This window comes from Psittacula echo (assembly GCF_963264785.1).
Source record: "Psittacula echo genome assembly, chromosome: 4".
In the NCBI taxonomy this organism is placed as follows: Eukaryota; Metazoa; Chordata; class Aves; order Psittaciformes; family Psittacidae; genus Psittacula; species Psittacula echo.
The window spans coordinates 118,436,882-118,460,970 of record NC_137738.1 but is presented as its reverse complement, the minus strand read 5'-3'; the positions used below and the strand labels follow the sequence as shown (position 1 = coordinate 118,460,970).

Genomic DNA, 24,089 nt, shown 5'->3' with positions numbered 1-24,089 from the left:
GTGAAGCAGTGTTGTTGTCTGTGGGAGGTCATTCCCTTTGCTGGAGACCTGCCATGACTCGTGTGTCCCCTTGCTGAGAAGGGAAGGTCACAACATGTCCCTGTGCAGGGCAGATGGAGTTCACAGCAGAGCCCTCTGCGCGTGTGTCACAGCCCATCGCTTGTGCTGGAAGTTTCCGTGCAGGTTAACTTTAGATGCTGCAGTGCCTCCAGCACCACCCACTGCAGAGGTCTCTGACCTCATTGTGTAGAAGCTGGGCGGAGGGTGAGGAATCTGCTGTTTAATCAGGTATGGTGTTATCAGTCAAAAACCCCAAACACTTCATCACCTCTCTTTGGCGTTCACCATAAACTTTCACTTTCCCTGTAGCACCACCTCATGAGTAAACGCCAGAGAGCCCTTAATCCCCTGGTAGCATCATCAGATGAATGGTGTCTCATTGGCCTTCCTGGATGGTGAAGATCATAGAATCATAGAATAGTTAGAGTTGGAAAGGACCTTAAGATCATCCAGTTCCAACCCCCCTGCCATGGGCAGGGACACCTCACACTAAACCATGGCACCCAAGGCCTCATCCAACCTGGCCTTGAACACCGCCAAGGATGGAGCATTCACAACTTCCCTGGGCAACCCATTCCAGTGCCTCACCACCCTCACAGTAAAGAATTTCTTCCTTAGATCCAATCTAAACTTCCCCTGTTTCAGTTTGAACCCGTTACCCCTTGTCCTGTCACTACAGTCCCTGATGAAGAGTCCCTCCCCAGCATCCTTGTTGGCCCCCTTCAGATACTGGAAGCTGCTCTGAGGTCTCCACGCAGCCTTCGTGGGGCATCTCTGGACCTTAGTGACTGAAATCTCTACGATGGGGACACCCCGAACCTGCAGCCGGTGTGAGCTGCTCCCGTTGTAAGCAGTTCAGGATTGTACATGGTTGGGTGGTTTCTTTTCCTGCTTGCACTGGGACTGTGTCACTCTCTTCCCATGTTAGCAGATAATGGATTAGAGAATTATTCCAATGGATTAGGGAATAATTTCAAAGGTAATCATTTCTTTAAGCTGGAGAATCAGTGTTTCTTTCAGCAGTTGTACACAGATTAATAAAGACAGTATTTACCCTGTTGTAGCCCCTTTGAGGTGCAGAGCAGCTAATACTGCCCAAGTTTGACTGCAACTCCAGCTATTGCGTTTGAAATCCTATTCCCAGAATCTTGGTGAGCGGGGTTGGTTTTCTGTTCCCATTGGGTTGGTGGTATTTTCGTGGCTGTTCTTTGGCCTCATGCCCCATATTTATGTTAGAACTTAAATTCTTTGAAAATATCACTCTAATTTCTATGTGTTTGAGTTGCTGGGTGTTACTTTTGAAAGCTCTCCATCCCCTTGGAAACATCCCTTCATATCCTCCTGTTTGCATAGAGACCTATGGAAAAGGCATTTGTGCCGGGTTAAGGCTAGTTCTTCATTAGATGGGACCATCCCAGGAGCAGACCCAGCTTGTTGGTTGGATTTCAGCTCTTTCGGTTGGATTCAGATGAAGCCAGCAAGGTGTGGTACCGCACAGCGAGAAGCACTCAGAAGAGGAAGCTGAACCCTTGCCAAAGCCAGGGCACTTCTTCCTTTTATTCACACGTTGTGTTTGAGCCCTTCTCTTGCCATATCTGCTGCTCGCTTCACGTGTGGCACGTCACTGGTTTCAGTAGAGCTGGCTCAGTGGCGCTTGCACAGGGTGATGGAGCGGTGACTCTTCTCTTCCTGCAGTACTTACTGTTCCCAACCTCCTCGACAGTGTTTCTTAACTTTAATAAGTGCAGGTTAGTCAGGTTTAACCCTGTCTGCTGCGCTGCTGTGCAGAAGTTGGTGAAATAGCCCTGAATGCCACGAGCATCCTCCATCCAGCCATACTCCAGGCATTACTCAGTGTGTTTGTCTGCCCCGGTTTTGTTTGCTTTTAATAACCTGAAGGTGTAAGGCAGCACCCGTTCAAGTGAGTGGCTGCTCTCCAACCGACTTCAGAGGGAGCAGGATTAGATGTCTGTTAAAAATAACAACGCTGTATTTTGCTTGGACGATTGTCCCATGTTTTGGAATTGATGAAAGCTTCGTGCGAACACGGAATCCAGCCTGTTCTCTTAAGGCTGTCGTCACACGGTGGAGTTGCAACTGTCTTGTTCTCCTTTTCTGCCCTGTTATGTTCTTCTCATCTGGGTAAAAATAGCCCAAGAGGAATCACTCTTCACTGAACGCTTCCTCTTTCAAACTACTGATTTTTACAGTTTAAGATCATGTGTAAGCATGCAAAGCAGGAGCAGTGGTTTTGCTGTAACACAGTGAGCTGTGTACAGGGATCCTGTGGATCACGGTGTCCTGCCAGGATTCTGGCAACAGGATTTACAAAGCAGTGGCTGTGGTTCCCTGTTGGAGCCCCGCAACTCTTCTGTATGGTTAAACAGATTGATTGGGAATTGCAATAGGATAGGAAGGTATAGGATATGATGTGATTTGAACAGAAGCAGCACTGATTTTCTCCATGTCTGGTGTATTTTTGCAGTTACAGAGTTCTCTTTAAGCTTTAGGTCTGCTGTTATTTGTGCTGCTTTAACATGAGAGACTTGGTTGTGCAACCACAAAGTCCTCGCTTTTGATTCAGAATGCAAAGCCAGATGCAGATTTTGTGCTCGGCTTCTGTCCGCAGGGAGCTGACCTAGACAAAGGTATTGAATCTCTGTGCTCCGTTTCATTTTGAAGAGGTTTGATGTTTGACCACTGCTTGGACACTCTGGCTGGGTCCATGTGGTTGCCAGCGGCTAATACAACATGGGAACGGAAGCCAATGTCCATGGGAACCAATTGCCTGCTATGATCCGTATAGAATGGTTTAGGTTGGAAGGGTCCTTGAAGCTCATCCAGTTCCAACCCCTTGCCATGGGCAGGGACCCCTTCCACTAGAGCAGCTTGCTCCAAGCCCCTGTGTCCAACCTGGCCTTGAACACTGCCAGGGATGGGGCTCTGGTATCAGAGCATGGATTAGACCCAGCTGAGCTGCTGGAAGCAAAGCAGTGTTTAGATCCTGACCAGCCCTTCTGCAAGGCACGGTCCAAGGAACACACTTGTCTGTCTTCACTCTCTAAGCCGGGCTGGATCAAGAGGCGGTTGTGCTGCTGGGGCTGCCAAGTGTGTCTGTTCCAAACCCGTCTCCTAAAGATCCTCTTTTATTAAGCGAAAGGTGACTTGATTTCTTTTTGCAGTAGAGACCGGGAGAACCTGAGCTATTCAGAGCTGAAAATGCCAGTGGAAAGTATTCTGGGCTCAGTGCCCTTCATGTTTCACACTTTCAAAAGGTAAAGGGAAGAAATCCTTCAAGTGGGCACTGTGGAATCCCACTCGTGGCAGGGTGGAGACCAAGCCTGTGATAAATGCTAAAGGTCAGAGCAGGGCAATGTAATCAGTACAGTGGGATCCCCACACTTCTTATCACAGGCACATTTAATCTTCTCTTCTTGTAAGAGGCCTCTGAAAGGGCAGGGGAGAGGTGAACTCGAGCGGTTGTCATCTGGTGACTTGGCACACGTTCGCCTTAGGTAATTGTGGGGAGCATCTCACTGTGCTTGAACTGGGAGAGACACTTGAAATGGTTTTAATTATCAGTGCTTCCACTTAAATGAAATTAAATCAGTTTCTCATCTTGCCAGCACTGAATATCAACGTCATAGTTTAATGTCAGACCTTAAGGAAAGCATTGTGTTCCAAGAGGATGCTTTTCCCAGAACGGAGCCAGGGGTACATGAAATGCTCAATATAACATGCCAGATCCAATGTCTTGAGATTAATATAAGTGAAAGAGTGAACAAAACTGAAGTGCTGAGCTTGGGTTATGCGTTACTATGGTTTACACAGTATATGTAAGGGAATGGATCCTTCCCAGCAAGGGTTAGCTTGTTGTATTAGCAGATAGCATCATAACGATGGTACTGATCACTCTTCTCAAAGGTACAGAAGTGACACAGATGTTGATGGTTCAGGGAGATGGTTTGTGTTGTTTCAGCTTCATTCTCGCCCCAAGAACTGTCTTTCTGGCTATTTTTCCATCTCAATTTCTAGAGGAAAGCAATGATGTTATTATTTGCTCTGCTGTGGTAAATTTTCACCTATGTCCTAGGGCTTCTTCATGGTGAAATATTTCTCTCTGGGAGCAGCATTCATTTGGTCAATTTTATCATGCACAAACAGGAGAGAAACATGTCCAGGGAATGCCTTTCAAACTCTGGATACATGAAACTGGTCTGGCAGGCAAGGTGAGGAAACCATAGGCAAGAAACAGCTGGAGAACTAGGACAGTTCAGCCTCGTTTGTTGAAGTGTTAAAGGCTTCTGGTTCTGTTCTACAGAAGGAGTTTATTCCTGCAGCCCCTGTAGAGCTAGCAGGGGCTATGGGCACCTTTTGCCTGCCTTGGCAACACCATCTCTTTGACTGGGGGTTTGTTAACGAATCACTGCAGGGTTTGGTGTCTAATCCTCAGCCTTGTCTCTCCTCCTGCTGCTCAGTGCCTGAAGAACAGCTCCACAACATCGATGAGTACGACCTCAACGTGGTCCGCCTCTGCTTCCAAGCTTTCCTCCCCGACGAACACGGCAACTACACCTTAGCTCTTCCCCCTTTGATTTCCAACCCCATCTATGACAACAGTAAGTACCAACCCGGCCGTACCTGGGTTTATCTTCCCCTGCTTTTGTTGTTCTCTTTCACTTGGGATGGAAAACGCCAGGCCAGTTTCTGAGGTCCGTGCCAGTCCTCCTGGTCACTTGTGCGGCTTGCCACTGCTGGATGCCTGGTGTCTAACACATGGCAGGTCAGTGAGCATGTCCTCGAAAGATGATCTGAGGGTGAAGAGGAAGAATTGTCTATTGAAAATAGGTGGTAGTGAGGTGATGGCTGCCTTAAGACTTGATCTGCTGTCACAGGATGTCCTCTAAAGCCTGTTTGTACCCATGAGGAGTCTTGTCTTTGCCCTGTGAGGGCTCTGGAACAGGACTTGAGAGATTTATCCCAGTGGGAAACTGTCTTAAAGCTTTTATATATCCCTTCTGTTGCTGTTTCAGTGTAGAGTAGGGAACAGGGCAGTGTTTGATCATGCCCTGGGAGGGTGCAGAAGTATGTGAAACACCCCTTCTTGGCACAGTTTTCTACATTCCACAAAACTGGACTTGCATCTAGAACCATGGAATCAACAAGGCTGGAAAAGAACCTTAAGATCATCAAGTCCAACCATTACCCCAGGACTGTGTTAGTCCAAATACTGCCTCAGAAGCAGCGGGTCACTGCAGTCAAGGGTTTTAGCCCTCAGCGTGTGCTGGACTTCTGTCCTGAAGCGGAACAGCAGAGGAGCTTTTAATCCTCAAACTTCCTGGTGGTGGTTTTTGTTTCTGCAGCAAAAGTATTTCCATGCTAAACACTTCAGGTCATTAATGCAGCAGAGGCTGCTGAATAAATGGATTTCTGCATTTCATAAGGTTACTGTTAGAATTGTGCTGATGCGGGCACATCCACTATGATAATGTTAAATCCCAGACTGGTTTGGGTTGGAAAGGACCTTAAAGCTCATCCAGTTCCAACCCCCTGCCACGGGCAGGGACACCTTCCACTGGAGCAGCTTGCTCCAAGCCCCTGTGTCCAACCTGGCCTTGAACACTGCCAGGGATGGGGCAGCCACAGCTTCTCTGGGCATCCTGTGCCATTGTCCCACCACTCTCATAGTGAAGAACTTCCTAATGTCTAATCTCAGTCTCCCCTCTGCCAGGTTAAAGCCATTCCCCCTTGTCCTGTCCCTACAGGCCCTTGTGAAAATAGGAATAGGAACTCAGGTGGGTTTCAGAGTCTGTTCTGGAAGCTGGAACCCTGTGCGCTGTGTCAGTGAGAGCCTTTGTAGGACTGATAGGGGTTGAGATAAAACTGATGCACAAGATTTGCAGCTTGGTCTCAGCTGCCATTTAGAAATGTGCCAAATCATGATTACTCGTCAACGTTGCTTGACGTCAGTGCTTGCTGAGCTGCTGCAGTGACGGGTAGCTGTGTAGTGGGGAAGCTTGGCTTGTCAGTGTGGGTGTGTGTGGGCAGCCTCTGATACACTCCATGTATGTAAAGCCCTCTGTGTAACGTAGCAGTGGTGTACATAAAGCTGCATAACTGCAACCACAAGTCGTACAAATCGTGCTGCTCGTGCCTGGAGCAGTTTCAGATCTGAACTGCTTTTACAAATGCTCCTTTTTAAGCCTTCTCTGTTGTACAGAGCTGGGTACGATCAGGTTATGGCTTTAGATAACAGATACAACTACAGTACAAGGGGCTTGCAAGTCCGAGGGGGTTAAATCTCGAGCTTCTGCTGATCTGTTCACATGGGGAACAAAAAGGTGTTCAGAGCTTGTCTGAAAATCAGCTGGCACACATTAGTGTTGTCTTTGCTTTCTAATGCTTTGGGGTCTCAACCTGCTTTGGATAGCAGAGATAGACAAGAATAATGAAAACAGAGGCAACCACGTTAGCAGAGGCAGCACGTGTATCATTCCAGGCAGCTTGGTTTCAGCTGCTGATGGTATTAACTGCCTTTGAACAGAAACTTCCCAAGTTGTGTCTTTTACCACACTGAAATCTCTTGGGCGGTCAGACGAAGCAGTTGATTGTTTCTAAAGGAATGGGTTATGGAGAACACATCGCTGTGCCCGTGGCAGTGATGTGATTTTTGGTGAGAAGCTCATTTGACAGGGATTTGCTACCAGGGAGCTGGTTTTGGGGAGCAAGGAGCATGACTTGGGTGGGAGTTGAGGTGATCATAGAATCCTAGAATAGTCAGGGTTGGAAAGGACCTTAAGATCATCCAGTTCCAACCCCCCTGCCACGGGCAGGGACACCTCACACTAAACCATGGCACCCAAGGCCTCATCCAACCTGGCCTTGAACACCGCCAGGGGTGGAGCATTCACAACCTCCCTGGGCAGCCCATTCCAGTGCCTCATCACCCTCTCAGTAAAGAATTTCTTCCTTAGATCCAATCTAAACTTCCCGTTTCAGTTTTAACCCATTACCCCTTGTCCTGTCACTGCAGTCCCTGATGAAGAGTCCCTCCCCAGCATCCTTGTAGGCCCCCTTCAGATACTGGAAGGCTGCTCTGAGGTCTCCACGCAGCCTTCTCTTCTCCAGGCTGAACAGCCCCAACTTTCTCAGCCTGTCTTCATACGGGAGGTGCTCCAGCCCCTGATCATCCTCGTGGCCTCCTCTGGACTTGTTCCAACAGTTCCATGTCCTTTTTATGTTGAGGACACCAGAACTGCACACAATGCTCCAAGTGAGGTCTCACGAGAGCAGAGTGGAGGGGCAGGATCACCTCCTTCGACCTGCTGGTCACGCTCCTCTTGATGCAGTCCAGGATACGGTTGCTTTCTGGGCTGCGAGCGCACACTGCAGCCGGCTCATGTTCATTTTCTCATCGCCCAACACCCCCAAGTCCTTCTCTGCAGGGCTGCTCTGAATCTCTTCTCTGCCCAACCTGTGATGGTGAGGTGAGGGTGTGCTCAGGGGGTGGGAAGCAACAGAGCCCATGGTGAACATCTCCCTTTGAGGCTGGTGCTGAACTCCCGGCACCAGGACTGACACTGGAGGATGGTGCATCCACGTCTGCTGGCATTCGCATCTCTTTCCTTTATCTTCCCTTCTGGATTCTTTGTCTAAACACAAAACAACAACCTCCAGCCTAGGAAGGCTTCCCCAAAACCTGTTAAAAGGCCATCGAGTGCCATTCAAGCATAAGGAAGTGAAACAAAGGTAAAATTAAGCTTCTCCTTGTAAGTCTTAATTTACCCTTCCCATGAAAAATGCAGTGACACTGTCACTCATATGACCCCGCGCTATTTCTGGGCTTGTTTTGTTTCCCCTCCCTTCAGAGTTTCCGATTCATTCAGCAAATGGTGTGTGTCATGTAGTAAATGAGGCTGGAGCACCCGCTTCTCTTAATGATATTAGTAATAGCTGCAGATAGTAGCTGCGTAAGTAGGGCCTGGTTGAGGTTACCATGAAGCTCTGTTTTAAGCGTGTTCAGTGGTGTTCTACAGTACCATGATAGATTGGGCAGGAACTGACTCAAACTGAGTGTCTGAAGTCGATGGGTTTGGGGTTTTTTTGGAGGGTGACACCATGAGCTTTGGCTTTGTGTTTCGTCTCTGTGCCTGGAATAGGGAGCTCATGGTTGCTGTAGCAGTAGAAGGATTGGTTGGGTGGCAAAGTGGCACCAGCCAGATCCTCACAGGCATTTTAAATACATTTGGAGTTGATGTCTTGGATGTAAGGAGATGGGAGAACATCACGGCACAGTGTAGTGTTGTTCTGTTGGGCTTGGAGGCAGGAAGAGGGTGTAGGAAACTACTGATATGGTCACATATCACTCCTGATATAGAATCATAGAATCACAGAATGGTTAGGGTTGGAAAGGACCTTAAGATCATCCAGTTCCAACCCCCTGCCATGGGCAGGGACACCTCACACTAAACCATGGCACCCAAAGCTCTGTGCAACCTGGCCTTGAACACCGCCAGGGATGGAGCATTTACCTTCGTCATATATCACTGCTAATATGACCATCAGTTACTTTGTATGTTAAATGAAAATAGGGTCTTAAGATTGGTGTGTGCTCATGTACTTCGTAGTATCAACACAGCGTATAGGCACAGGGGGTGAACTTGAGATTCTAGAGAGTTCTTCCATTCTGGCTTTTGTTCTTTGTTACTTCTGGATCACTAGATGGTGACATTAGTGCCCTCGTAAATCAATTGTAACATAGCCCACAGAGCTCCTTGGGGCCCATGAAGCTCCAAGGGGACTGTTCTTTCTTACAGTCATCTCCTGTCCATATTCACCCTGCAGGAAAGCTGCTGCTGCTGCTGAACAGGGCCAGATGCCATCAGGCAGTGCTCATCTCTGTCCCACCTGAGTTGTCCATATCCATTGGGTTGTTTGGTGCAAGCTTTAGTGGTGGTTAATATCTTGTGATGTACGATGATGGTACCAGAGACTGTGCATGGGGCAGCTCTCCATCCTCAGCTATCATGAATGCTGTCCATGTACAGCACAAGCTGGAGGAGAAACTGGAGTGTTTTGGGGTAAAACCTTCTACCCTGAGTAAAGACATGAAAATTGGGCTCATAAACCTGTTCTCAAACACCTTGAGAGGGTGTCAGCTTGGTGGCCAAGTACATCTGTGAGTGAAACTACAACCAGATACTCAGAGGAGGGGGGTTTTCTTGACTTGGTAGCCCAGAGAAGCATGACTGTAACAAGTGATCGGTCACTCTAAGATCTGCTTTGAGTGCTCCAGCTTGAAGGGCAGCAGCACCGAGCACAACTGCATCATTCAGGGAAGCATTTTGAGGCTGCTATAGAACAGTTTAGGAGCCAGTGGCACAGAGATGAGAGGCTGAGCACTGTAAGGTCACAGAACATCAAACCCTGCTTCTGCACTCCCTGTATGGAGCACGTGTTCCATGTGGATTTCAGGGTGTCACACTCTCCAGTTCTTGCCTTCCCTTCTTACGCCTGAACTCCCAGCACCTCATCTTCAACAGTGACCAAGTTACTGTAATTCTTCACCATCAAATTTGCCTGTTTGTTTCCAGGAGCTCCCAACACGGCAGAACTGAGGATTTGTCGGGTGAACAAGAACTGTGGAAGTGTAAAAGGAGGAGATGAGATATTTCTGCTGTGTGACAAAGTTCAGAAGGGTAATCCTGACTTGGTTCTTCCTTTCCTGTTGTCCCACATGGCTGGTTACCACTTTCTAGCTGGGGAACTGAAGCCCTTCAGCACACTCTCGGTTGGGTGGTTTGGTTTCATAACTTAGCTTCCAGGTTCAAAGGCACCTCAGTGCCTTTAAAGTCATTTGCTTTGCATCCGAAGTCAGACTCCGTTCTGTGTTCCCCTTCTCCCTTTTTTCCTGTGCAAGTTTTCAGTTCTTCACCTTATCAAGCACCTTCTGTTTCTAATGGACCAGATGATATTGAAGTCAGATTCGTCTTGGACAATTGGGAGGCCAAAGGTTCCTTCTCCCAAGCTGACGTTCACCGTCAGGTGGCAATTGTGTTCCGAACGCCGCCGTTCCTCAGGGACATCACCGAGCCCGTCACGGTGAAGATGCAGCTGAGGAGACCGTCAGACCAGGAAGTCAGTGAACCCATGGATTTCAGATACCTTCCAGATGAGAAGGGTATGGCTCCAATTAGCTGAGATTCTGAAAAGCCATTAGCAGTGCAAACCTTGTGTTGATTGTAAGCTTCAATAGTAAAAATACAACAGTCCTCCTTCTACAAAGTAGATTTTGGGGTTTTAGAAGAGTAGCCAATTTGTTTCCTCTTTCAATGAAAGTATCAAGAATCATAGAATCATAGAATAGTTAGGGTTGGAAAGGACCTTAATATCATCCAGTTCCAACCCCCTGCCATGGGCAGGGACACCTCACACTAAACCATGCCACCCAAGGCTCCGTCCAGTCTGGCTTTGAACCCACAAGTATATCCAGGTCCCTAAGCAAAAGCAATCCCAAGAGTGGGTTTGCCTTTACCTGAAGCAGTTTCTTGGTTCATTAATGCTGTCATGTCTGAAATATATATATCTTTAAATAGATCTTACTACAATTAGGTGCCCCTAGTAGGTTATCAAAGAGAAATGTAACCCTTTTCCCTCCCTTTCTCTGTAGATCCATATGGCAACAAAGCAAAGAGGCAGAGATCAACGCTGGCTTTGCAAAAGCTGATAAAGGACTGTGGTAAGGAAAATATTGGGGTTTTTCTTGGTTGAGTGAACTTGCATCGAGATGGAGTTACTTTATGTAAAAGCAAATGTTCAGTGTTGGCTGAGCGCTTTCTTCCATCGCAGGATCAAGTGTGACAGAGAGGCCCAAAGTCGCTGCGTTCCCTGGTGTCCCTCCTGAAGGGAAGATGATTAAGAAAGGTAGGGTTTTGCTTTGAAATTGATCATGCTCAATGGCTGTGGGGAAGGGCTGGAGCATTTTCAGGGGGGCACTGAAGTTCCCAAGACAGTTCCTGTCTCTTACTCCCTTCTCCAGATGCTTCTCAAAGCCTCATCCATGCTGCAGCTTCCCCTTTGCACAGGAGAGGGCTACACCACCTTCATCTTGAAGTTCAGCCTTAGTTTAGATAATGACCCGTTCTTCTTTGTGTTCCACCTTTCAAACACTCACTCATTCATAGAATCATAGAATCAACCAGGTTGGAAAAGACCTTTAAGCTCATCCAGTCCAACCTCTACCCCAGCACTGCCAAGGCCACCACTAACCCATGGCACTGAGGCCTCATCTCCACAGTGTGTGAACACTTGCAGGGACAGTGACTGCAGCCCTGCCCTGGGCAGCCTGTTCCAATGCCTGAGCACCCTCTGGGGCAGGAATTGTTCCTCAGCTCCATCTAAACCTGCCCTGGTGCAGCTTGAGGCCGGTTCTTCTTGTCCCATCCCTTGTTCCTTGGGAGCAGAGCCCAGCCCCTCCTGGATCCATTCTCCTGTCAGGCAGTTGTAGGGAGCGATCAGGTCCCCCCTGAGCCTTCTCTTCTCCAGACTGAACCCCCCAGGTCCCTTCAGCCGTTCCCCATCACACTGGGCTCCAGGCCCTGCACCAGCCCCGTTGCCCTTCTCTGGCCTTCCTCCAGCACCTCAATGTCTCTCTTGCAATGAGGGGTGCAGAACAGTCACTGGCCTTCCCTCCTCTATGTTTTAAATTCTGGTATTCTCTTGAGGATTTCTTCCTTTAAGACATGGGTACTTTTGACTATACAAAATAAACCCATCAGTTCTTAATTGTAGCTGTCACATTCAGTGGTTGCCATGGGGGGGTGAGATGGGTTGCTGTCTTAGATCTCTTCTCTGGAGAGAAGTCTGTCTTCTCTTTCTCTCCAGAAGCCTGGGGTCCACCCCATAGAGCAGTTCAGCTAGTATAGCATGTCTAGTCTTACTAAGACAGCACTGGGTTTGCTTTTTACCACTTGTGATTTAAAAACCCATAAAACATGGCGTTAAAACACAGTCACATCTTTCCTTTCCATAGAACCAAACGTGTTTTCCTCCTCAGTGCTGATGCCAGGGTTGGGAGCCTTGGACAACTCCAGTCAGATCTACCCTGTGTGCAACCAGGTGCCCCATGCGCTGGCACAGGTGGGGCCGGGGAAGCAAGACACGCTGTCCTCATGCTGGCCACTGTGCAGCACCCTGAATGCAGGCAGCAGCCTGCTCGGGGCACACACACAGAACAGCTTTGGGGCAGACGTGTCCCAGCCTGGTGCTCAGAGCAGCAGCTCCCTCCCAGCTTTCCACAACAACGCTCTGACCTGGTCTGATGAGAAGGATTCGGGCTTCTACCGGAATTTCAGCAACACGAATGGGCTGGGAGCAGTGTCAGTGTCGGGGGCAGACATGCAGAGTGTGTCCAGTAACAGCATTGCGCACGCGGCTCATCCCTCCAGCATCTCCACCGCCAGCATCGTCAGCATGGAGACCGACGACATGACCTGCAGCAACATGAACTTTGACAAGTACAACCCCGTGTTGAACACGAGCAGCCCCAGGCAGCAGCTCCACGCCGTGCCTCCAGCCTGCCCATCGGGAGCAGCCCCGGGCAGCGTGCCATTCAACCCGCAGCCTAACTTAGCTGACCCAGCGCTTTACAGCTTTATAGACCAAGACGTTTTGAGTGAATCAAGACTCTCCACCAACCCCATCCCAAACCCGCAGAGTAGCATTGCAGATAACCAGTACTATGACACCGATGGTGTCCACCCTGATGAGATCTATCAGTCTTTCCAATTTGATAGCATATTACAGAGCTTTAACCCTTGAGCGGGTACATAGATGCCTAGCTGTGAGGAGAGTAACTTACCCTTCTGGAGTCCCTGCTTTCTCTTTCAGAATGTTGCTCTGCAAGTTTCATGATATATAAATCACAGCCCAAAGAGTGGTGCCCATAAAAGAAAGAGAGGTGGGAGGAGAGTTTGGGGTTCTGTACCTTAAAAATACCTTGTATACCTATTTTTACACTGTTGGAAAAGGGAACCGTTAACACTTAAATCTTCCTGACCTTTGGGAATTGCAAAAGCTGGTGTCTTCAGAAGGGTTAAGATTTCAGATGGTTCACAGGGTCAAAATTGGTTGAAAAAGAACTATTTTATTTTTGCTAGGAAAATTGAATTTAAATTTTATTAGGACAGAAACTAAGGGAAAAAACCCTGCACATGGGCACTCTAGTTCAGACTCACCTAACCCTGTTCAAGTTGGGCTCAACTTAACTTGAAAGGTTTAGGTTTCTTACCCTCGTCCATACAAAATATTCTTCCAACCATCATCATGCATTGATGTATATCTTTTTTTTTTTTTACAGTTTCACCACAATCCATTTGCCTTGAAGGCAAATTTACTCTTAAAATCTTTTTAATGACTATGTCATTGTTAGATGTATTTTTAACAGACCGGAAGGTTTGAGTTTTTTAAAGAGTCCAGCTCTGTTGTAAATGAATCACTGCACAAAAGAACGAACAGCAAGTGAGGACTTCTCTGCACTTCATCCCAAGTGCACTGTTTTAAATGACAAACCCCATTGCTTTAGGAATGGAGCACGCTGGTATTTTCTCTGGAAGTTTTTTTGTGCACATTGTCATTTTGAACTGGGGAAATCTGTTGAGCCAAAGCATCTACCTGTTCTTTCCTCAGGTATCGTGGCAGTTTCCTGCTATGCAAGTGACTGCCTAAAAAGAAGGCTCAGATCCTGCCTCCCCACCACAAGACAGCTTTTGGGGCAGAGCTGGAGGCAGTCCTAGGAACAACTCACAGCCATTGCAGTCCGCGCTAAGTACAAACACTCCTCTATGCCCTGCATCAGAAACCAGAACTTACTGCCTTCCACATGATTCCCAGTCTTCCTTCTTAGCCTGAGTTGTGAGATGTTCAGTGGCAGTTCACACGGATGTAAATGGCTAGGTAAGACACTCTGCATCATAGGGCTTTGCTGGTTTATTATTAATACTATTATTATTTTTTAAGCATCAATACAGCAAGAAATACTTGAGTATTTCTTAATTTATACAGCTGTTTGGTATGGCAATTAAGGCTTAAGAATCTCACTGTTACTGTTTGGCAATGTAAAACTGCACCATGGAAAGAAGCAATAAAAAAAGCACAATGATGTATCAAAAACCCCCAAACCACAATCCCAAATCACACAACTATTGAGGTGAATAGTTGTACACAAGGCAGAAAGAATGCCACAAAGCCCCCATGGTTTATAGGAAAGCAGTGACTCCTTAACTGCAGGAATTCATTGCACTCAAAGCAACAAGGTGCTGCCTCTGGAATGCATTACACCAATTCCATGGGTTTGATGGAATATGCTCCTTAGACACCACATAGGATAGATGAAGTTTGGAAAACTGCTTCCCCTAACTCCAGGCACACGAGACGAGGAATTCACTCTCTGTTTTAAAGCCATTTTTCCTCCCCTCTGCATAGCTCCTCTGCAGTCCTAAGTAATAGAAAGACCAAAGAAATACAAAGAAAGCTTGGAATGTGTTTATTCAGTTCTTTTGTTGTTGTTGTTTGAAGTTCTCAATTTTAAGTATATTAAATGTAAACATTTTCCTCACTTCATAGAAAGCTCTTTATGTTACAATTTGGTTTTACTGTATAATTAAAGATTTTTAAAGTTCTGTTTTCCTTTGTAAACGGGTCAGTTTGGTAATTAAAAAACTGGTTATACCAAGTGCTCTGCTTCTGCAACCTCAGATTCATGACATCCCTCACCACAGGAGAAATGGGAGAAGGTAGGTTATCAGTTGCCTTCTAGAGGATTTTCTGCTCATGGGTACTACTGGCCACGACAAAACCTTAAGCAGTGTGTGCAGGAAGGGGTCATCTTGCATTTCCTGTGGCACAGCAATTGACTTCTTGGTCAAAGAAGAGAGGACAAATGCTTCCATGCTCAGCTAGAGCTGGTGCAACATACAACAGCTTTATTCCGAGTCCTTCCAGTGTGAAGAAGGATGGTGCTAAAGGAAAATGACCTAAAATTTTCCACTATTTTTCATGTAACACTTTTTCATCTCACACACATCATGAACAGGTTTTCTTTCTCACAAAACATCCTATTTGAGTACTTGCAAGTAGGTATTTTACATTAAAGTTGTACAAAGTACAACATTTGGCTTTAAGCTCAAAGAAGGGAGGTTGAGATGAGGCATTAGGCTGAAGTTCTTCCCTGTGAGGGTGCGGAGGCACTGGCACAGGGTGCCCAGAGAAGCTGTGGCTGCCCCATCCCTGGCAGTGTTCAAGGCTTGGAGTAACCTGGTCTAGTGGAAGGTGTCCCTGTCCGTGGGTTGGAACTGGATGAGCTTTAAAGTCCTTTCCAACCCAAAGCATTCTATGGTTCTATAATTAATATTACTGCTGCAATATTCATTACAGCTTCTGATAGTCAAAGTGTTTACCTTGTATTAGAAACATCAGGATTTAAACAGAAGTTCAAACCCCCAGATTACAGTTCTCATGTTCATATTTTCACATGGTCACTGACCAGTAACTACTTAAGGGCTGTAGAGATTTTTGCCTTGTCAGCTGACTTTTCCGTCTCATTTGGATGCTTCACATTTATCATAAAAATAAACAATTTGGGAATTTTCAGTGTATTTATCTCTCCACATTGTAAGGAGACGAAGTCAGACCCAGCACATTTAGTTTAATCCTTATAGCCTTGTTTATCCACACTCGAGTTGTTACCCATGATCTCCACTGTCACCAGGATAACATACAGCATGGTGCAGAACGCTGCAGCTGCACTAGGGCAGGAGCCCTTTCTGCCTCGGCCTGGTTAGCTCCATTTCCCCTTGGAACAGCTCTTCTCATGTCTGTTGTGTCCACAGTGCAGTTTTGTTTACATTTTTTCCCCTTTAGTTTATGGAATTTATAAATCATATCTTAGCTCACTTTGAGTTTCAAGAAATCCCATTGATAGGAGACTGAAATTCTCTTTTGTCTGTCTTCTAAATTCAGTGTAAGTTTTCCATCATTCGTGACACTTCCTTTCTGGGTACAGATCATTGTCTGAGACAACTATGCCTGGAATCTGTTGCTCATAACAGCTTTAAGACTGAAAACAAAAACATACTGCTGTCTGAATCATGTTCCTATTATTTTTGTGTTAGTTTTTAGGAGCTCCTTGAAGGTGTATTTATTAATACCTTTTCGAGCCTTCAGCTGAAGTTATCCTGCAGCTGTTCTATTATGAGGTCCTGGCAACCACTGAATTGAAGGTAAAACATCTCAGTAGACCCAAATAGTGGTTTCTCTTGGCAAATATTTATTTATGAAATGTTCATTAATGAAGAGCCCTTATATTCCAAACCTTAATTTCTCGTTGAGAGTTTAACTCTCTTCCGTACTTCAAGTAAGCAGAATCATCTGCTTAGTGGATTAACATGATACATGCATAAAAGTGGTTTTTCCTAAAGATACAGGTGGTGCTTTGCATGAAAACATAAAATAAGCAAAGAAAAAAACCTCAGATCTTCCTTATTCCAGGAAGTTCCTAGGCAGCGTTCAACTCTTACAGGCACCCATCCAAGGTTAGATACTAGAAGAAATGTATTATGCTACTAAACCAAAGCTTTTTCTCTCTGTCTCACTCTCTCAGTACCATCATTCTTTGCTATGGTTTATATTTGCCTGCACTTTGAGGTTCCTGGTATTCCTGTTTTTCTTTACATTTCCATTATGCACCTCTGCCAGGAGTTCCCAATCTTTTTATACATGGTGACTCAACTGGGGAAATCCTATGCCTGAAGAGAACTGTAAGCAGGCCAGAGAGCTGCTGAGGCCTCAAGTACCTCATCTGTTCTTTTTCTAGGAAGCCTTGCTGATGTTTTTAAATGAGAAAAACTTGGGTGTAACTGCAGTCTTCCTCTGAAAACTGGTTTTCCCTTTGAAAAGTACTTTGTCTGGGAGACAAACTGCCCTTCTCCAAAACTGACAGACACTGCCCAAAAAGCACTTAGCAGAGTGAGGCACCACCTCCTCCCAGGCACTGTTGGTTTCAGTCTGCCTAATTTGGGGGATTTCCTGCATAAACAGTACTTGGGAAAAGTTAGGACTGGGTTTCAGGTAACTCTGTGCTACCTGCATCCAGATGAGCAAAGCTGTAGCACCCAATATAAAAACAGTTTAAAAGAAATAAATAAATCTGGCTTGAGGGAGGCTTAGTTTTAATGAAAACATTTCAATCTATTGCAGAATGGCTATTTGATGTACTTGCAGAGTACCCCCTTTGCACATGTTACACTGATTTCCTTTAAAAAGACTTAGTATCAATACAGTAGCTTACCAAAATCCTTTTATCCACAGAGGCGATTAAAATAAGGCTAGAGATTGAACCAACGCTACCTGTTCAGAGTGTTTAAAGTTGATTCAAAGTAACAGTATCTTTTGCCAGATCAACATGATCCAAATGTTCAACAGAAATCCGTTTGCAACCAAGCTCTAATGCTGTACAGTGCTCAGCAACCAGGTGCTGACAGCGGAGCTGCTTCTTCCTCGTCCCAGCTTGAAAAGTTAATTATCCAAGGTTGGAGGCCAGTCAACATCAACAGACTGAAATGCAGGGGAAAAAAACAAAGGCAAAATCAACAGACTTGATATTTTATATATATAAAGAGATTTAGTAGCAAGCTCTATGCTTGTCAGCACTAGGTTTATAGTGGAAAGAAACAGTAAATAAATGACACTAAGTTATGAGACATGGGACAAGACAAGCAGGAACCAGTGGCATGAAACAGCCACCTCTTTCTGGTGGCTCTGTGTGTGTCTGGAGAGAGCTTTCGGAGCTGGGCTTTCTTCATAAAGCAGAATCACAACTCTTTATACTACTACTGTTCAGCATCATTTCATGGAGGGCTGCGTTTACAAAGTGTCCAGATCTGTTAATTAAAAACATGGACCATCTCCACCTTCTGCACATCCTGCATACAGGTCATGAAGCTGTGAAAACAAACAACTTGTTGATTGATGCTACAGAAATATTCAGGTATTGGACAGTGCAGGCAAGGATCGACTAGAAAACCATCACCTGTCCCCAGATCTGCCTCCTGAGTAAGGAAAACTGGACTAAAAGAATAAGTTGTCATGCATTATGTGCAAGAGTTATCTAGGCAGCATCGTGAACAGTTATCCTGACTGTTAGTTAAAACAGACATCACATGCCTGACACTCTATTAGAAGCAAATGTTGTAATTACTACAGCTTGGATCATGTCTTGCTTCCCTGAGGCTACATCTCCAGTTCCCTTTGGGCATCAACTTGTTGCTCACCTTCTTCCAAAAGCAGCACACCCAATGCTTCCACAGTATCACCATTTGCAATCACAAAGCAGGGATCGCCCCACAGCACATTAAACATCTTGGCTCCAAGACTGCCTACATTAATCATACCTACTCCTCAGCTAATCTACAACTGCACCAAAGGAGTAGGCTCTTAGGCTGAGCTAAAATGCATTACTAGCAAGATGACTAATTATTTTCAAGTCCCTCAACATCTTTCCTAGTTATGTCCAATGGCTGCAGTGACACCTATCCATATGAAAGCGATACTTATCAGCCTGAGCCCCATCAGGTGTTCCTGCTTTCCAAACTAACTCAGGTGCCCTCTTCAAGCTCTCCTTCTGTATTAGCCCACAAAAGATATGCAGAAAACTGCAAGGCTGTTATGCAAAATGTAGCACACGGGCAGCTCTCCTGAAGTACATGAGAACAAGCACGTTGATCAATGGCTATTTGAAATGAAAGCGTGTGTTTCAAATGAAACTTGCCAAACCATGAAGTTAAGTGTTAAATCCATATCTCTACATACATTCTTTTAACCAAAACAAATTCTGGCTTTTCATCTGATGCCAGCAAGTGAGCAGATACAATTTCTATGTTTGAACCAGCACTGGAAAAGAAACTCAAATCTATCCTATTTTTCAATTTGAAAAGAAGTGATGTGCTACATGTAACATGGCTAAGCTCTGTTCCAGTGGTTGCTAATCACAAGTGTCATCAATTCATGGTATGTCTTCCCATCCCTCCCTGCATGAATTAAGCCAAAGAAGCCTGTCCTGTGTGTCAGCAGGGTGCAAACCACTATTTTTGCATTAACAGCAATTTTTCTATTAACTGTGGTAAGGAAGGTACATTTGGTTAGAATAACTCCACTGAAAGCATCTCACAAATGCAACTACCTGACTAATTTCCAGGAAAGATAAAGAACAGACAACTTACTTCTACATCCAGCTCCAGAATGTCAGCAGTTCTGTTCAGTAGGGAGCCAATATTGGGCTTTGTTCTTCCAAAGTCTCCATGCACAAATTCTTTAATGTAGCTAGAAATACTGGTTAAGGAAAGGTGTATTTACCACAAAGAAATCAAAATAGTGCCTTTTTATACTCCTAAACCCATTTGCAGTGAATAAACATCCTGTTAATGCCATATCTATCTTTAAAAGACTTCCTCATTCTTGGCTTTTGACTCAGATGCCAAAACCTGCACTATGTACCTACATTTTCCATTTCATTCCAAAGTGAGTGGTGACAAAAACTCATTTATGGCAGAAGTTGCTAATTTGTAAGTAGCAGCAATCTGCAGTGCTTTAAATATTGTGGAAAAGCTTATTTTCTAAGGTGAAAAGTTTTCAGTTAAATTAGAAAAAGCTTAAGAGTATCCATCTTTAACCAGTACATTTTTATAGTTATCACATACTTTAACAAAGTGGTCATCACAAAAATACATACACATGGAGATAGTATTGTTGAATGAAAGCCTGAATGTGAAATTCTGACATAAAAGCAAAGATTAAGCAGCAACCTGTGAGTGTTGAAGAGCAGGGACTTAGAAACACTGCAGTGATAAAAGCAGGAAACTTCCCATTACCCAAATGACTCTCATCAGCAAGCTGTAAGCATTGTGTAACAGCTTCTAAGGATACGTTCCTGCCTGAGTCTTCAGGTGCAGGCGAAAATGATGCTCATCTATGTACTCAGATCTCATGGTGTGAATGATCCTACATCTTACAGCCAGAGGCCTCCTGTGAAGCACCCGCAAAGGTGTCTTCTGGTCGAGTTTCAACTCCTGTTATGAGAGGTAACAAAATAAATGAGGAAGGAAATGTGCAACATACAACAGATATTGTAACAGTCGTGTATTGTTAAGCAATCACATCTCTTTTATATTGTATTATGGTAGCTGAGTAATCCTGAGGCAAAGCTAAGTTTTGCTGTGTTTATCAAAGGAGCTGAAGACAGCCATCTCAACGGCTAAACAAGAAGGCCTCATATGAACACAAACTAATGGAATCACAAATACAGAGGAATAACCTTGAAATCTCCATAGTCCTTTGCTGGAATGACTCCAGGATTTAGAAGCTCACCGAGAGCCTCAAGGCAATCAAAACCCTAAAAAAATCCCACCCACAAAATGCTTTGTCTAAACTACAGCCAAGCCTCTAGAAATAAAAGTGAGGAAAAAAAGCCTAAATGAGATTAGATCTCAGAGCAATCTTTTCATTCCCCACCCCCTTTCCCAATAGAGATGCAGCAGTCTGAAAGGCAACTTCTCAGGGAGTGGGCATGTTAAGAAAAGAGCTTCACAACAGTTGTCTCCCTGAACTGTAATGGCTCAAGCCCTCACCTGGAGAATGATTTCATGGCCAAGACCCATAGGAAATGGTGTAAGACAACAAAAACTGAACAGCCTTTTCCATCAGCAGCATCTCCCTAACCAACACTCAGAGAAAGCTCTCATTGACCCAGCATGCTGCTTACACGGAACACTTCATAAGGCCTCTTTGCATTATTTACCATAGACATCTCAAACTCCTTATTGCTGCAGCTGTGGAAGAATGACTTCAGAGCCTGCAGAACAAAAGACCTTCTCTGCTCCTTGCACTGCTGCAAAACACTATCTAAGGTAGAGAAAGGGGTGCAGGTGCCAGATTTCCCCCTCTCCCATTTGCTAATTTTAATATTTGGTCTACAGGAAGGTCACCATTATACAGTAATGTGTTGGCTTGGCTAAAAGCCAGCCAGCTGTATTGCTAGGATGACAACGGGGAAGTAAGGAAGGCTGAGAAGGGAGGTATGGGAGTCTCTGTAGCAAGAGAAACCCTGATGATAAAAACACCAAAACCGGAGAAGGAGATATGCCCATGGATGCACATCAACTCTCCCCTAAGGCACCAGGACAGGTACTATGTAAATTAGCAAAAAGAGCTACCTTGATATCATCTAGAAATGCAATATCTTCTTTCTGTATTGCTTTGTCTGTCCATATTAAGGCACTGTAGGTCTTTGTCTTCTCCTCTTCACCTTCTTTCATACGACCAATTGCCTCTCTAAACAAAAGAAATTAATTACTCCCATAATATAAGCATAATTGTATAATGCTGTGAGCAAGAATGCTCGCAAAACTCCCACAGAATCACTCTGAAATCCCTTGCCAGTGATAATAAATACTGACCTGGTGACAAGCTGTAAATCTCGAACCTGTATTTTGTCTGAAGAGGTATTAATTGTCTGTGATATTCAAAAAAGAATCAGTTAGAAAAACTGCTCAGTTAGAGCAGAAACACAGGTTTTATGAGTTCCAGGAGGTGTAAATGATTTACCTGCTGAAGCCTCTTCATTTCCTCAGCAGTAAAATGTATTCTACGAGGATTCACAAGCTCAATTGCAAAGGGCCTTCCTGGCAACATGCAGAGTCATAAAACATAAAAACATGTTGTTCTAAATTAACGTTTGAATTTATGCAGGAAGGTTGGAAGGTGTGAAGATTGTCTGCTGTTATGCAAACAGGGATAGGACTTGCGGGTTTAGGGACGTAGCATCAGATGGAAGGAAAGAAACAAGGGACATTTTTTTGGCTACTAAACCGCAGTATCAGCAATAAGTGCAAATTAAAACTTCCCAGAAGACGTCTTGTACAAGTCTGTGCTAATTAAAAAATAAAATAAGAAAAAAAGTTAATTAGCTTATTTTCTGTCACCTACAGCAATGCCCAGGTGCAAGATGATGTTAAATCCCGCTCCCTCAGCTAAACATCTGTTGCAATAGCTGCACTTTCTGTGCTCAGGGCCAGGGATGATCCCCAGTATAAGCAATGCCAAGAACTACATTATAGATCAGACAGCAACTGGAACACATCATTGTTAATTTGGACGTTTTCTTTCCCCTCATCCTTTGGCTACAGCAGCTTCAGCATATTGGAAAGCAACTGACCTTTCTAAAGGACCTAAGTTCAAAAAGGAAATAAGGTCTTCTCTTCCCCAGTGACAGTGAGGCAAAGTAGGACCCAGCAGAAAACAAGACAGGAATCAGTCTGATACAAATGGCTTAAGAATAGGAATAAAATTCTCCCAACAAGCTACGCATTTCCATACACTTGTGCAACCAAAGACCCTGAAAAAGGCCTTCTCTTCCAGCTGGATTTATGAAATGGTTCAGTCTTTGGGAATAAATACATAGATATCACTAAAATGTTTCTGAGAGAGAATTTCAGAGCATGTCTAGTCACACACTTATGCACTTAGTATTATATCTATTAGTGTATCTTCAGCTGACCATTTTGTGTGTTTCAGTGTTTCACAAGGGATGTTTCAAACCTTACCATTGCCTAGTGTTCTCACATCCACATCTTCTCTTCCAGAGGAAGAAAAATTAAAGCCTATAACAGATTAGAACAAGGCAGGTAAGATTTGATTTTGCATTTTTAACACTCTCTACAGCTTTTAAAAGGTGAAATATTTTCTTCCTGAGCTTGTTTGCAAATCTGCTTCAAAGAGCTATCTTTATAAAATGAAGCCTGCACCTCAGAAGCAAATCTGAGACAGTTACTGTTTACTGATGCACATGTGTCTTGAAGAACATTCCTAGTTCCTTGGCCTGAATGAGACTGTGCCGACCTTGAAACTGTCCTAAAGTAAAGCAGTACAATCTTACAAGAATTCCATTTACTAATTGTGTTCATTTCTTGTCCAGATAATTTAAGTTTATGAATAAAATCAAACTGAGCTGTCTTCCTTCAAAACACAACTGTTCATCCTAAATATACCCAATAGTTTCTAAAGATATCAGAGAAATTTCTGCTGGTCACATATCTGGAGAAAAGAGAAAGAAAACTCAAGTCCAAACTGAAAAGTGATCTCTGTGTACTAGGGTTTTTTTCATCTTTCAAGCTACAAAAATGCATTGTTGGATATTTAGTTTCCTTCACCATATCCCCTCCACCTTTAAGCTTTGTCTGAAGGAGGGACTCGCTTAGGTATGTCCACATCTTTCCTGTACTGGGAAGCCCAGAACTGGATCCAATATTCCAGATATGTCTCCCCAGTGCTGAGTAAAAGGCAAACAAAAGGCACCTCCCTTGACCTACTGGCAGTCATCTTTCTACTTGGTTATTTCTCTTCTCAACATTACTGCCCATGCACTACCACTGTGGTAAATCTGCAAGCTGGAATCAGGTGTTTCGTAGTACTGTAACCATAACATTCACATCATCAGATCAACTGAGGAGCTATTGTAGCAGGATAGAAGACTGCATCTAGTCCCTCCCAGATCATAGATAAAAAACGTTTCCAAGTTTTGACTTGGAAGGATAAAAGTGGCATAAAGAAACATTTTTTTTTCTGTTACACTTTTGTATTAAGTGAGTAGCTATGAAGAAAAACTATTTATGATGAGAAAACATGTCGAAGATACTTACTATCTGCTTTGAATTCTGTCATTAGATGCTCTGAAATCAGCTCTTCCACTGAGGATTCCAGCTTCCGCTCCCCATCAATAATCCAGGGAGTCTGAGGTAAATTCCTTGAGTATTTGTTGTATCTTCCTGTAAAAACCAACTATGTCACCTGCAATCATTCTAAACCAATGCACCAAAGCTCCAGTATTTCACATCTTGTTTTCACTGGAGCCTTGTGAACATAAATTTAGAGGCTTAACCCTGCTGTGCCTACAAGAGTTTCAGACTCCAAGATGGCCAGCT

At 44.6% G+C, this 24,089-nt stretch overlaps 2 protein-coding genes across 3 annotated transcripts in view; one reads left to right on the top strand and one right to left on the bottom strand.

Annotated features, from left to right (window-relative positions):
- The window catches only part of REL (REL proto-oncogene, NF-kB subunit), a gene marked incomplete at its 3' end in the record, with an annotated part of 32,734 nt that extends 19,855 nt beyond the window's left edge, over nt 1–12,879 (top strand). The window contains exons 5-10 of the mRNA XM_080615973.1: nt 4,539–4,679; nt 9,654–9,758; nt 10,028–10,240; nt 10,730–10,798; nt 10,909–10,983; nt 12,092–12,879. Of these exons, the coding sequence (XP_080472099.1) occupies nt 4,539–4,679; nt 9,654–9,758; nt 10,028–10,240; nt 10,730–10,798; nt 10,909–10,983; nt 12,092–12,879 (1,391 nt within the window). The remainder of the gene's footprint in view (nt 1–4,538; nt 4,680–9,653; nt 9,759–10,027; nt 10,241–10,729; nt 10,799–10,908; nt 10,984–12,091) is intronic.
- A 3,969-nt stretch (nt 12,880–16,848) lies between these two features.
- PUS10 (pseudouridine synthase 10) overlaps nt 16,849–24,089 on the bottom strand; it is a 31,919-nt gene continuing 24,678 nt past the window's right edge. For both annotated transcript variants that reach the window (XM_080616519.1, XM_080616520.1), the window contains 8 exons: nt 23,808–23,933; nt 22,713–22,769; nt 21,715–21,791; nt 21,567–21,622; nt 21,324–21,441; nt 20,038–20,180; nt 19,335–19,434; nt 16,849–17,670 (listed from right to left, as the gene is read on the bottom strand). In XM_080616519.1, coding sequence (XP_080472645.1) covers nt 17,632–17,670; nt 19,335–19,434; nt 20,038–20,180; nt 21,324–21,441; nt 21,567–21,622; nt 21,715–21,791; nt 22,713–22,769; nt 23,808–23,933 — 716 coding nt within the window. In that variant the 3' untranslated portion in view covers nt 16,849–17,631. The remainder of the gene's footprint in view (nt 17,671–19,334; nt 19,435–20,037; nt 20,181–21,323; nt 21,442–21,566; nt 21,623–21,714; nt 21,792–22,712; nt 22,770–23,807; nt 23,934–24,089) is intronic.